The sequence below is a fragment of the Macrobrachium nipponense genome, chromosome 40 (genome assembly GCF_015104395.2).
Source record: "Macrobrachium nipponense isolate FS-2020 chromosome 40, ASM1510439v2, whole genome shotgun sequence".
Lineage (NCBI taxonomy): Eukaryota > Metazoa > Arthropoda > Malacostraca > Decapoda > Palaemonidae > Macrobrachium > Macrobrachium nipponense.
Window position 1 is genome coordinate 23558117 of NC_061101.1, and position 12500 is coordinate 23570616.

The window sequence follows — 12500 nt, forward strand, 5'->3', positions numbered from 1 at the left end:
ACGTCACAAAGTAACTTCAAGCCTCAAGGAAATCTAAAGTGATAATGACAACTATGACTGCCCTCTGAATCAAACTACACTGATGAAAAGAACTATGATATGATGAATGGACATTTTTTTAGATATGGGTCATTAAATCTAATATCACTTTCAAAAGTATGAGGAGAGAATATACGTATAGTTAATTTCCAAAATGAGTCTAGTAAAGTCTCTTTGGTTTTGGAGCACGAGACTATTTTTATAATAGTCAGGTGAAATCCAGCCTAGGGCAGAGGCGGCCATTTAGCGTTATGAAAATAAATCAATACATGGACTTAAGTGACTGAGGATTTATGGTGTGAAATACGTTCGTTCAATGCGTTTTAACTAAAATGTGAAAAGCAGATTGAAATCAAAATCAGATATAATATGTGAATACGAAATTCTAAATGTTATGATTTTTTTGTCACTTAGTGCTACATACTATTTTCAGTAGAGAAACCTTTTCTCCTTTTCTGAGACTGATGCAGGTATATAAACGCGTAATTATCATATCACAAATTCATTTTGATTTCAGTTTTACTTTATACGGAATTAATTTTCGTGATTTTTATTTTAAAGCCAAATCTGTGCATTCTAGCTTAATGTTTTTCTATTTCTGTATTATCAGTCAACCTTTCCGATACTTTTTAAATGTTCAATATATGTAATGTGGTTTTAAAGTTTTCAATTGCTTAGCGTTATCCATCTTAAAATGAATAAACTTTTCAGATACTTGTTTTAACGCTTATTTACTTTATAAGTAATGCGATACTGTACGTAAAATATAGGTACGTGTCTGTAGTGTAAAAAGCTGGAGTCTGTCAAACTTGAATGGGAAAATCATAGTATGTACGTAAGTATGAGAGTCGGTTAGATTATTGATCAGACTATTTACACGGTCAGTAATCCCTTATGGCAAAAGGAATAAAAAGTGAAAGCATTTCAATCAGAAATCATCGTTTAACCCCAGTTTCCACTTTCAGTTTTCACAGACCACGTCCTCTTACTGACCACCTCATTAATTCCCCTCTTTGCAAAATAACTTTGAAACGAAACCGCCATTCCTATCCTTTCCCCATCTCAGTTCTCACCGAACAAGTCCCCCTCGGAATTCGTTATGAAGAAATCATAGAGCATCTGCCTGAGAGAAACCGGGCAGTCCGGGAACGCCGACCAACAGTTTCCGAAGCTTCTCCCGTATTCCTCCGCCTGGATCTCGTCCTTGTGCTGGTTGCTGTCTGATCGGAAGCCTGGGCTGGATGGAAGAGAAGTGAGTCAGTGACGTGTTAGTTACGGCTGCCTTCTTTTGTTTCGAGGGAAGTTACTGACAAATGAACATTCTCTATTGTGCCTTTACGCTTCTTACCTTTGAACTGTAAACAAATTAATCAGTTTTGTTGGATGAAGCCGTGCACATTCATGCTAACACAACGTACCCCTAATGATATGCTAAATCAATCTAGTATATACCATTATATATATGTAAGAGAAATGTCTATATGAAGCAACTTTTCTTTTCTAAATGCTTGAAACCTACATGAAATATGGTCTTGCGACGCCTCCTTAATTATGGAAGGCAGTCACGAAGACTTTTATACAATATCATGCATTACCAATCATACCGAGAGGCCTTCAGAAACTCCATGCAAAACTTACGCGAAGATGAGGTTGATGAATTCACCAAAGAGGCCATATTCATCTAGGGGTGACTCTCCTATTTCGCAGACGGCTCTTAAGACGCACGTATCGCCATCCAGTCCGGCTCTGTTGGATGAGTAATGACATTACAGACACTCCTGCCTAAAGAACATACCTACTCATTATTTCTAGTGATGTAAGTTACCACTTCAGTAGACAGCCATGAAATAATCTTCTGCATTTGTACAAGTTTCCGTTTTCTTTAACTCTTGTTATACACCAGCCACCATTTCAGACGTTGTTCTGACTCTCCCTTCAAGAATATGCCCCAAGGTCTAGACCTTCATATGCCCAAATGTTTTTTTCTACCATCCATTTAAGGGTTTGCTCCTGCCTAGGCTAATAAGAGCATTAGGTCAGCCGTCCCACTGAGATGGAAATAAGAAAAAACATTAGGAAGAGGAATACCAGTTTTTTTTTCTCTCTTTCTTTCTTTTTTTCTGAATGTGCTGAGAAGCGGGTTTTTACCTATGTCTGTCGGGAACATCGAGAGGAGGGGACCCAGAATTAGACAAAGAGAGAAATATATGGAGGGAATAAAGTACTGACTGGAGGAGAGAGACGGCGACAGAACCAATGCAGAGGACAAGACATAAAAAGAAGAAGAAGAAAAACTGGATTTTCAAATTGGCAGCATCTCTTTAGCCTATAATAATTATTGCTATATATACATAACCATGTAAATATAGAAACAAATCCGTGTAGAATGCAAAATTTAGATGTGAATCCTAGAAATAACTGTCTTATAGTCCATTTTATCGCTTTCATGTGAAACAAGCTACCCGTTTTCATATTGCAGCTCTCCCTTTCGTGATGGATTGTGGATAGAAATAATTGAGATATTTCAAGACGTCATATCATACAAAAAAAAAATTATGACACTAATGGCAAGGCATTATTGCACCATAATGATGATGGCATCTGTTCAAGGCTACTAGTAAACTACGTCGCCTACTCACTTCGTCATGAAATCCGACAAGATCCCGTACATGTTTGACCTCTCTTTCGCCAAGGACCTCTTCTTGCGGAGCTCATTGGGCAGTTGGAAGGTCACTTCGAGTCTGTAGTCGCCTCTTGTCTCTGTCACACAATAGGAAATGATGAGAGAGACAGAGACAGAGCTAAAAATGAGTCTTCGAATGCGTCAGAAAATTACAAATTTGTTCGGCGTGATTTCATCAGAACAAAGAACTCACAGACAAACGTTAATTTGCTACAGCTTTTTCATTTTCCGTGACGGTGAATGAAATTACTATTTTGCAATAAAATCGTAGCGATTTGTGATCAAAGAATAACAAAAGCTCCGAGACTATATTGATTCGTTTGCAATGAAAATTTACCGTTTCACTACAATTAAATATATACGCGAAAATATGTGTAAGTGAAAACAGACAAACTATAGTCCCATCTTCATATTTTCATATATCTTCGTTATGACATGTCTCGGTAGAATAACTCAAGACAGCAAAGGCTAATATTTTAAGACTGGGAAACTATGTATACAAAGAAGTGAAAGAAGGAATATATGTGAACCCATAACGTATTGATATATTACGGGATAAAATTAAGAACAATTCAGTTTTTAAATGTCACAAAGAATGGATTTACGGTTTTCATATTTCCAACTGACATTTATTCATCTTCCAATAACATCTCTCTCTCTCTCTCTCTCTCTCTCTCTCTCTCTCTCTCTCTCTCTCTCTCTCTCCAAACTCATAAGTAAAGAGAACGCCACCGTTAACAGCTGGCGTCTGTTGTTGAAAGACGTTAGCTGTAACTGACCGCCATATTAATCATTCTTTAACAAGTTAAGAAAAAAAATATTATGAGAACTCATAACTTCACTAACGACAAACTCCTTTAAGCATATACGTATTTCTGTCCACTAGAAACGATTGGTTATAGGGACATGAACGAAATCTTATAAGTTAAATGGAAGACAACTTCCAAACAGACTTTCTTTGTAGAAGTAATGATTAAATTTAGTTAAAAAAAATAGTGCTTAATGGTGTTGAGCCTAAATAGATAGCAGAGCAATCCTAAAAAAAACGTCAAAATTCCTAAAATGTAACAACTTGTTGTCAGGATCAACTGCCAAATTTGAGTAAACTTTTAGTAAAAATCTAGACGCAAATTTTCCGTAGACCTAATCCTACCAAAAAAAAAAAAAAAAAAAAAAACACTAGCATAAATCAAACAAAAGATACACGAACAAATAGAACATAATCACGTAAGAACATAGTTGAGATGGGTTTCTTTGCCAGTGAAATCAGCTCATACTCACTGACGTTTCCATAGGTCCAGTAAGGCGTGATCAACTTGAAGTAAACTTCAAACACGGCGTCATCCGGGAAGTCGATGAGCTGCCGAGCTCTTCTGGAGTGACCCACAGCGGTGGCGTTCTCTCCGGCTGACGTCAGGGAAAGTCTGTCGTTGCTGTCGTTCCCTAGACCTTTGCCCCACTTGCCGCTTCCCATTTCCGACCCCAAGAGACTATCTAGGGGCGATTCTGAGGCCACGACCTTCACAAAGGTCACTGCAAGAACCCAGTAGATGGCGGTCATGCTGTGTAGTCGGGAGAAGAGGAGCAGGAAGTGTTTTACTGTAAGAATTACGTTGCTCATCAAAGGCTGCAGCCGATAGCGCTGCTGCTACAGAATTATTGATTTCTTAGTGATATTAAAACTTGCGTGCGTCACAAGGCCAAGACTCATCGATGGAAACTATAGACATTAATTGTTTTGTGAAATGAAAATGAAACGGATATATTTTTTAACAAGACTGGACAGAAAACTGTAAATTGTTCACTGTCTCATTACACGATCAGTTTACAAAGATCTTAGGAAGGTTATTTAGTGTGATTCGTTAAAAATGATCTACTAAAGTGCTTATATTATACTAATAAAAACAATAGCTGACATGTCTCAAACATATCCGACAAATGAAATCAATGAATTGTCAATCTTGCTTTGAATGTCATTCTGAAATTATAAGGGCTTTCTGTTTACTGATCTGCATCATTTTATTTTAGTTAAAAATAGTGTGCTCTTACGCAGACGGCAGGCTAAAGACACATTCACATCTAGGCTGTATAATACAGACATTAGTTTATAATAGGCCGATGGGATGAGCAACCTAACGATCTTAACCAGACCATACATGAAGAAAACACGAAAAAGAAATGGAAATGAAAAGGTAGGCCCGCTTCTTACAAAATATATGGTTATAAGCCAGCTAAATAAAGAATCAATTGTTTCTGGTGGTTTAAGCAGCTAATTCTGTATCTAGTAATTGGTCATCCGTGGTGCAAAGCAGTCTGGGTAGAGAAGGTATGCTTCTTGGACCTTATCGCAAAGTATTTGCTGAATATACTAAGTAGCAATACGCAGTAACCCGTCAAAAATAAATTCTTTAAGCCCTATTTTCAAGCCAACAATAGATACTCCCCCCTCCCCCACCTCGCTCTCTCTCTCGAAGAAGAAGAAGAATACCCCTCCATCCAGTAGACTATTTGACGAAATTCGCACACTCCTCACTTAATTCCATGCTTTCTCTGAGCGAGTCAATTTCGCGGATTTATGAATGATTTTGACCTCTCATCTTCAGTATGGGATGATTAGAGCAAAGCGTACCGATTCATGGAAGACGTACTCATGGTGCATTATGGGCCGTGGAATACACTATGCGTCATGGAGGACGTACATACGTAGGTTCGTGGAAGACACCACGAGTCGGAGAAGACATATAGTGAGGGTCGTGAAATACACGTTATTATGGGACACAAACAGACACCGTACTTCTCGTCGGGTCGACAAGCACGTCCTTCCTCGTTCCTAAGAGACCATTTCGCAAACACAGCTACGGGCACATTATTCTATTCGAGTTGGCGCAGAACTAATAAACTTTAAACAGTTTTTCTAGCGTTCTTTTTTGTGTCTAATTAATCCATTATTCAAAATGAAACTAACTTACCTTATTATTTACCGTTTTTCTATTTTGTAACCTTTTTAAACCCCTTTAGTTTTACTGTCTTTAGGACTTTTATAAGGTACCACATCGTGCTTGTGTTTCCTTCAACTGTTCTCCACCGAAAGGGAAGAATTACTTTTCATAGGGTGGTTGTCGACAAGCTAGGCCACTGATTATGAACTTAGCCCTTTAGGTAATGACGTATCTGTCTCTCAAACAATGAAGTTTGGGAGAAATTAGATCCCTAAAGGACACAATGAGAAATGGAGAAGGGGACAAATGTAGCACTACCGACTAAATCGAAGAATGAAGTCACAGAGAGAACAAGAAATTAGGCAGTCTTCCACCTTGGGACGCAAGGCATAGGTATCGCAATCCACTGACATACCCTACTGTCTTATCAGGTAGAATACTCTACTATCTCATCATCAATCAAATCTAAACTAACTACCCTGAAAGAAAAAAAAATCCATTTGTTTTTTTTCATTCAGGAGTTAGGAAGATGAATGTGGCAGTGACTGTTGCATTTTTATTCCCCCTGGAACCACATCCGATATCACGTGAACAGAGCTGATTAACTTCACGTGATGGCTCACGTATTACGCTTCAGGAATTCGCCTAATCACGTGGGGGATCCCACTCTCCCCCAACCCCGCCCCGCAGCTCCCTTAGCGTGTTGACGTCGAATATTTCATCGCAAATTACCCTGAGATACGTTGATGCTCGTTATATGGTAAATAATGTGATGATAATAGCTTAATATCGGGTTTTAAATCAAGTAATGTCAACGCATATAGATGGTATATGGAATGAAGAGAGGGGGAAAACAGATTGAAATAATGTTTCTGTGGTTAATAAGTCGGTGATAATTGGTTAACCGAGTGTAAAAAAGGATTTGATACTAACAGATAACAACACGCAAACCGGAAACTGAATGAAGAGAGGGAGAAAAGTAAACTTAAGATCATATTTTTCATGGTACATAATCCGCTGATACTTTGTTAATAGAGTGTTATAACCTAGGCCTTCGATATAAATGAAATTAACATCAGCACGGAAATCATGACGATGTGCGTTGACGGAGAATGAGAACATAAATTCAAGTTGGTGCCTTTGATTCACAGATAACGTGATAACAATTTGTCAGAAATGGGATTTGATACCAACAGATAATAGAGATAAGAATGAATGGAAGAGGTGCCTCAGTTAAAGGATTCAGATCAAGATTTCCGATGAAAGGCAGATTTCCAAATCTCGTTTGTCCTTCTTTAAGGAAAGGTTATTTTTCTGCTCCTTAATTTGGACATTGTTATCATTACATATTATTATTATCATTATTATTATTCAGCGCCAAATGCACACCGAGAGGGGCAAACTTAAAGGACAAGTAACTTTAAAAAATAGAAAGCATAAGTGAGGAAAGCAGAAAAGACAGAGAAGCAAATAAATAGGAAATGAATGAAGATGAATCAAAATTACGAAAGAGAAAAACAGACCCTTGATAAGAGGAGGCTATCAAGATGCATGCAGAAATAACAAAACAAGATGAGTCGACCAACGAAAAAAATGCACATAAGAATAAGCAACAGTTGAGGAATAATTTCCAAGTAGTGGGGTCACTGGTGCACGACAGACAACTCTGGGCAACATTAGAGAGGCTCCACAGTTGAGCAACTTTCTCCACCGTGGAGAACAGTTTCCTCCCTTCTTCATAAGTCATAATTCACGTTTCGCTGAACGAGATAAAAAGGTTTCAAAGTGAATATAATGCAGGATATAAAATAATGACATCAAATGCTTACCAACTTAATATCATAAGTGAGAAAGAAAACTGAGATCGATCTATGGGCAGGGGGCATGACTTAGGACCATTTCCCAAACAATTCCCTTGTACTACAGGTGAACTAAAATGTGAATTATGCACCAGGTAATTGGTTAACTATGGTGGAACACAATAACGGTAGGGAAGGGTATAGGGTTAATGTAGATTAACATCAACCGTGCATCTCATGTCTAGGCCAGTCCCTTATGACGCTCCTGATTGGCTGTTGATAAGCCAATTACAGGGCTGGAAACTCTCAGTCTCTCGAGAGAGTTCACATAGGTTGGATGTATGTTCCACCACTCCTGAGGGATACTTTTGGAAGACGTATCCCTTAGGAGAGGTGGAGCATACATCCTCCTTATGTGAACTCTCGAGAGAGGCTGAGAATTTTCAGCCCTGTGATTGGCTTATCAACAGCCAATCAGGAGTGTCGTAAGGGACTGGCCTAGACAACAGATGCACGGTTGATGTGAACCTACTATAGTAATCACATCGCCAAAGATTTACTGAAAAGTTGTGGCTGGATATACATTAATATATATATATATATATATATATATATATATATATATATATATATATATATATATATATATATATATATATATATAATAAGTTATGATCAGGCATGTCTTAGAATACTATTACTCATGACTTCTTGGCTTAGTCATGAATTAGCGATTTATTTTCGAAATATTGTCAACAATTTGTTACAAATTACGATTCTGATAGCAACAACATTTGCAGGAGGGATATATACTAGTGGGGAAGGCGATCACTTTTGCCTTTCACTACTATTATTAATGTTTCTGTTCGTCGTTGTTGTTGTTTGTGAGTTGGCGTTCACATTCAGAAACCTACGAGGCGACTAAATGACCGAGCGGCCATATGCGACAAGAGATAAAAAGAGAAGACGTAAAGCCTATAAGACACGCACAGTAAAACTTACATGACAAGCAATAGCAGTCAGAATATCTTGAACATAATCGCACGGCATTTTAAAAGTTCCATGACAGCCGGGGCTCTCGAATTTTAAAATCGAGCGTCCACAAAATCATTCGCCTACAGTGACAGTCATAACTACCGGAGCCACACGTCAAATTTCTCACTCGTACTGTTGTTTATCAGTGACTTGAAACTGTTACACTCTTTTGGTTGAGGATCAAAGCTAACCCGGGTACGTAAGTGCTCAGGGTTCAACTCCTGTTAAGACCTTTGTGCCCGAATTGTTAGTGCTCTGGACTCTCTCTCACTCGAAAGACCGGGGTTCGGTGTATAATATATATATATATATATATATATATATATATATATATATATATATATATATATATATATATATAAGTTTTTTGCCTCAGTAAAGGGTCCGAATAGGACAGAAAGTACTTGGCTATCTCGCTTTTTTTATTTTTTCCTTCGCGGCAAAAAAAAAACCTTTATTTATACTAGCATCACGTTTTATATACTTCGTAATCAAGCTATTCATAATATATAGATTTATATATATTATTATATATATATATATAATTATATATATATAGAAATATACATATATATATATATATATATATATATATATATACCAATATGTAGGATGGTAATGTGTATGTATATATATTAGTTTAGACAATAGGCAGACAGATTTTTTCTTCCTGCTTCGTTCTAGTTACGATGAGAAGAGAGAGACTTCCCGAGCTGGCATTGAAATTTTCCCCGTAAACCCACCAGGCCAACCGCTGCCGTGTTAATACTCTACTAATTATCTCTTCTGCCATCCTCCGCACAGGTGGATTAAAGTGTTTAGCGTTTAAGGCCAACTTTCGGGGATTACTCTCTCTCTCTCTCTCTCTCTTTCATGTGAGCAAAAGTCGGCAATCTGACGTTTTCATAGACGGCGGACACCATCTACGTGTTGCTAAACAGGAGTATATCTGGAGAGAGAGTCCTAAAGGCTTGCATAAATTCTGTGCAACATTTACCTGGTACCTTGACAGAGAATTTTTCCAGAGAGAGAGAGAGAGAGAGAGAGCAATCTTTGGGATTTGCGTAGATTCTGTGCACCTTTTACATGTTATCATAAAAGAAGTTTCCCGTGATGAGAGAGAGAGAGAGAGAGCAAGCCTTATAGCTTGCGTAGATTCTGTGCACCATTTACCTGCTACTATAACAGAGAAGTAAGAGAGAGAGAGAGAGAGAGAGAGAGAGAGAGAGAGAGAGAGAGAATCAATAGTCGTAAACAGAGACAGAAGATATGAACAGGAGGTTGTTTAAATACAAATCCAATAAATAAGGTCACAATAAAATATCAATATTCATTCAAGACTGATATGTGAAAATATAAGTGCACATCAAATTAAGACGAAAGAGTAAACAAATATCGCATGAATATTTACGGAGTCAAATATGGCAAATATGTAACTGATTGATTGATCGACTGATTTCTGTAAAACTAGCTGAACACTAGCCATTCACACCGACATGTTACAAAATCCTATAGTGTCTCTCTCTCTCTCTCTCTCTCTCTCTCTCTATACATACATATATATATATATATATATATATATATATATATATATATATATATATATATATATATATATGTATATAACTTTTGTGTACATATGCAGAAATTATGTAATGATGTGTAATGCAATGACTCGCCTGGACCTTATGGTTTAATATGAATTTAAATAAAGCTCATCAGTCAAGATTAAAAGTGTGACCAGTTGCTATGAATGGAACTTCGTACCGGCCACGATTACCTGGAGTATCGTTGGGACCAGAGTAATCTGGGGTATCGTTGGGACGAGACCGTCAATGTCTGATTGTTAAGTTTCATTTGGAGCGTTTAAGCACTTTCCCTTTTGTACCCGTTCTCACCGTGACTTGACAAAGGGACAAGGAAATCTCTGAGTCCATGTTACAATTGTTTTCATTTTGGACACACTTCCCGAAAGTGTAGAGACGAAAATTTACGTAGCATTTGCTCTGACTCTGCTCGTGGAGATCGCAGACCCACATGAGATCAGACGCTTCATTTGAAATACGAGCCACAAATCCACCGGAAGGAAGTGCCAGCAACAGGAATTAGGAAAAGCAACCCTCAAAAAATCAAGCATTGAACGTATAATGGTAGGCTGAGCCAGAAGATTATTAAATAAGACGAAAAGTTGTACAATGATTGTAAAATCAAAAGAAAAGTTGAAGTAACAACCAATGACACCCATTATCACTGCTGGTGTTCCTCCTAAGGTAAATGAATTGTCCACTTAGACTACGGCACTGTATCTCCCCATCCGATCTTCATCCTCAACAACCTATAATACTCTCAGGAAATGTCTTTCTTTGGTCTTGATCTAGAAGGGGTTCCACACAGTCCTGGTAGCTATCCATTACTTAGCCGAAAGAGAGAGAAAATTCCACTAATTCCCAAATTCTAAACACCTGAAAATATCGACATCAAACAGATATGATGCTCTTTCTTTAGCAAGTTAGTGTAATCGATGCTCACTTAGATAAAGCCAGGGACATCATATCGCTTAAAATCTACTAAGATTGGTGTTGCGATACATCAGGCTCTCCGATATACAGGGAGTCCATAAAGTCCCAGTACCATACAAGTATTTATTGCTCAGAATGGTACTGGGGCTTTATGGACACCCTGTACATCCAAGACAAGTAACACAAAGAAAACCAATGGAATATTCGACCCCAACATTTCAACAATAAATTAAGCAACTATAGTATCCAATCATCACCATAGATTAAAAAAAAAGCCTAGTGGGAGTCTTCCAAAAAAATATTAACAAACTATCATTTCAAGTCTCCAATTGAACTGTCAAGGTCTAAGGGCAAAGTATAAAGAACTGGAACTTTTAATTCACGAATTGTCTCATTTAATCATCTGTCTATAAGAGACGAAGCTAGATAACAATAAGCTATCTCCTAGGTAGTACGTAAGCTACAGACTATATGATCCCTAATTACGATAACCTCACGGCGTCACTTCCAGAAAAGGAGGGTACTGAACTTCTTAGTGTAGGTGAGCCTACACATTTCCATGGTCACAAACTTACTCTTTCACGTATTAAAAATATTCCTGGACCCGATGTATCGTGACGGTATTATACCCTACTTCTTGTCTGGTGACTTCTTCCACTTTTCGTCACCTGGTTAAAGAAGCAAATGTGTTGGTAACTTCGTGCGTATCTTATTACATTGATAAGTAGTACTGCTCTGCTTCCAGAAATAAAGTGTTCCTGTGCTTTAGAGGAATTGAATATCAAGATCATTCTGGAAAATGAAAAGAAACTGCTTCCCTGCCATTAAACTCTTATCAGCTTCTGTTACTCAGACTTTCTTGCAGTCTTCTCATGTAATGGAACTGGGACATTCTCTGCTATAGGAAAGGCCACGTCTCTGGCCTTCATCATCTCTGCTGAACCTCCTGTTAGTGATTTCAAAGCTCTTGAACCTGATACTCTACTATTCCAATTCAACATTGTTATATATTTTTTGTCATATTTCATGTGCTTGTTGCATCAAATCCCAATTAAGTATCTGATCTAGATCATATTCCAGCACGAATCTTGAGGGAAATTGCTGAAGAACTGAGTCTAATAAAATATTTGTTAAATTTAGTGACTTCAGATTCAAGAAAAGGGAATAGCTGAGCATAGGACTTTCCGATTATTGCAACAAGGCAACCGTCATCTGTTCATTTCCAGTTCATAAGGGAAACTAAGTGTAATTCTGTTTATTGGAATGCAGATGTCATGCAACAATCAGTTCCCATTTTTTATGCTCGGTGAGCTTACCTGGACTAATCCCTTTAGAGCGCATGCGTGAGGGACCGTCAGACATGCGTGGAGATGGTTCCGTAGAATGCCTGATAAAATGGTTACGCTGTGAGCGACCCATTTGTATGTGCAGCTTGTAACCTACTTTTTCAGTACAGTTCCAAAATCAGTACATGATGAAATCTGAT

General features: G+C 37.8%; 1 protein-coding gene across 1 annotated transcript in view; it reads right to left on the reverse strand.

The window, feature by feature from the left end:
- LOC135211996 (uncharacterized) overlaps positions 1-12500 on the reverse strand; it is an 18005-nt gene that overhangs the window by 785 nt on the left and 4720 nt on the right. The window contains exons 2-5 of the mRNA XM_064245266.1: positions 4004-4284; positions 2679-2799; positions 1678-1785; positions 1-1276 (exon numbers count right to left, since the gene is read on the reverse strand). The exon at positions 1-1276 is cut by the window's left edge and continues 785 nt beyond it. Of these exons, the coding sequence (XP_064101336.1) occupies positions 1102-1276; positions 1678-1785; positions 2679-2799; positions 4004-4283 (684 nt within the window). The 5' untranslated portion in view covers position 4284 and the 3' untranslated portion in view covers positions 1-1101. The remainder of the gene's footprint in view (positions 1277-1677; positions 1786-2678; positions 2800-4003; positions 4285-12500) is intronic.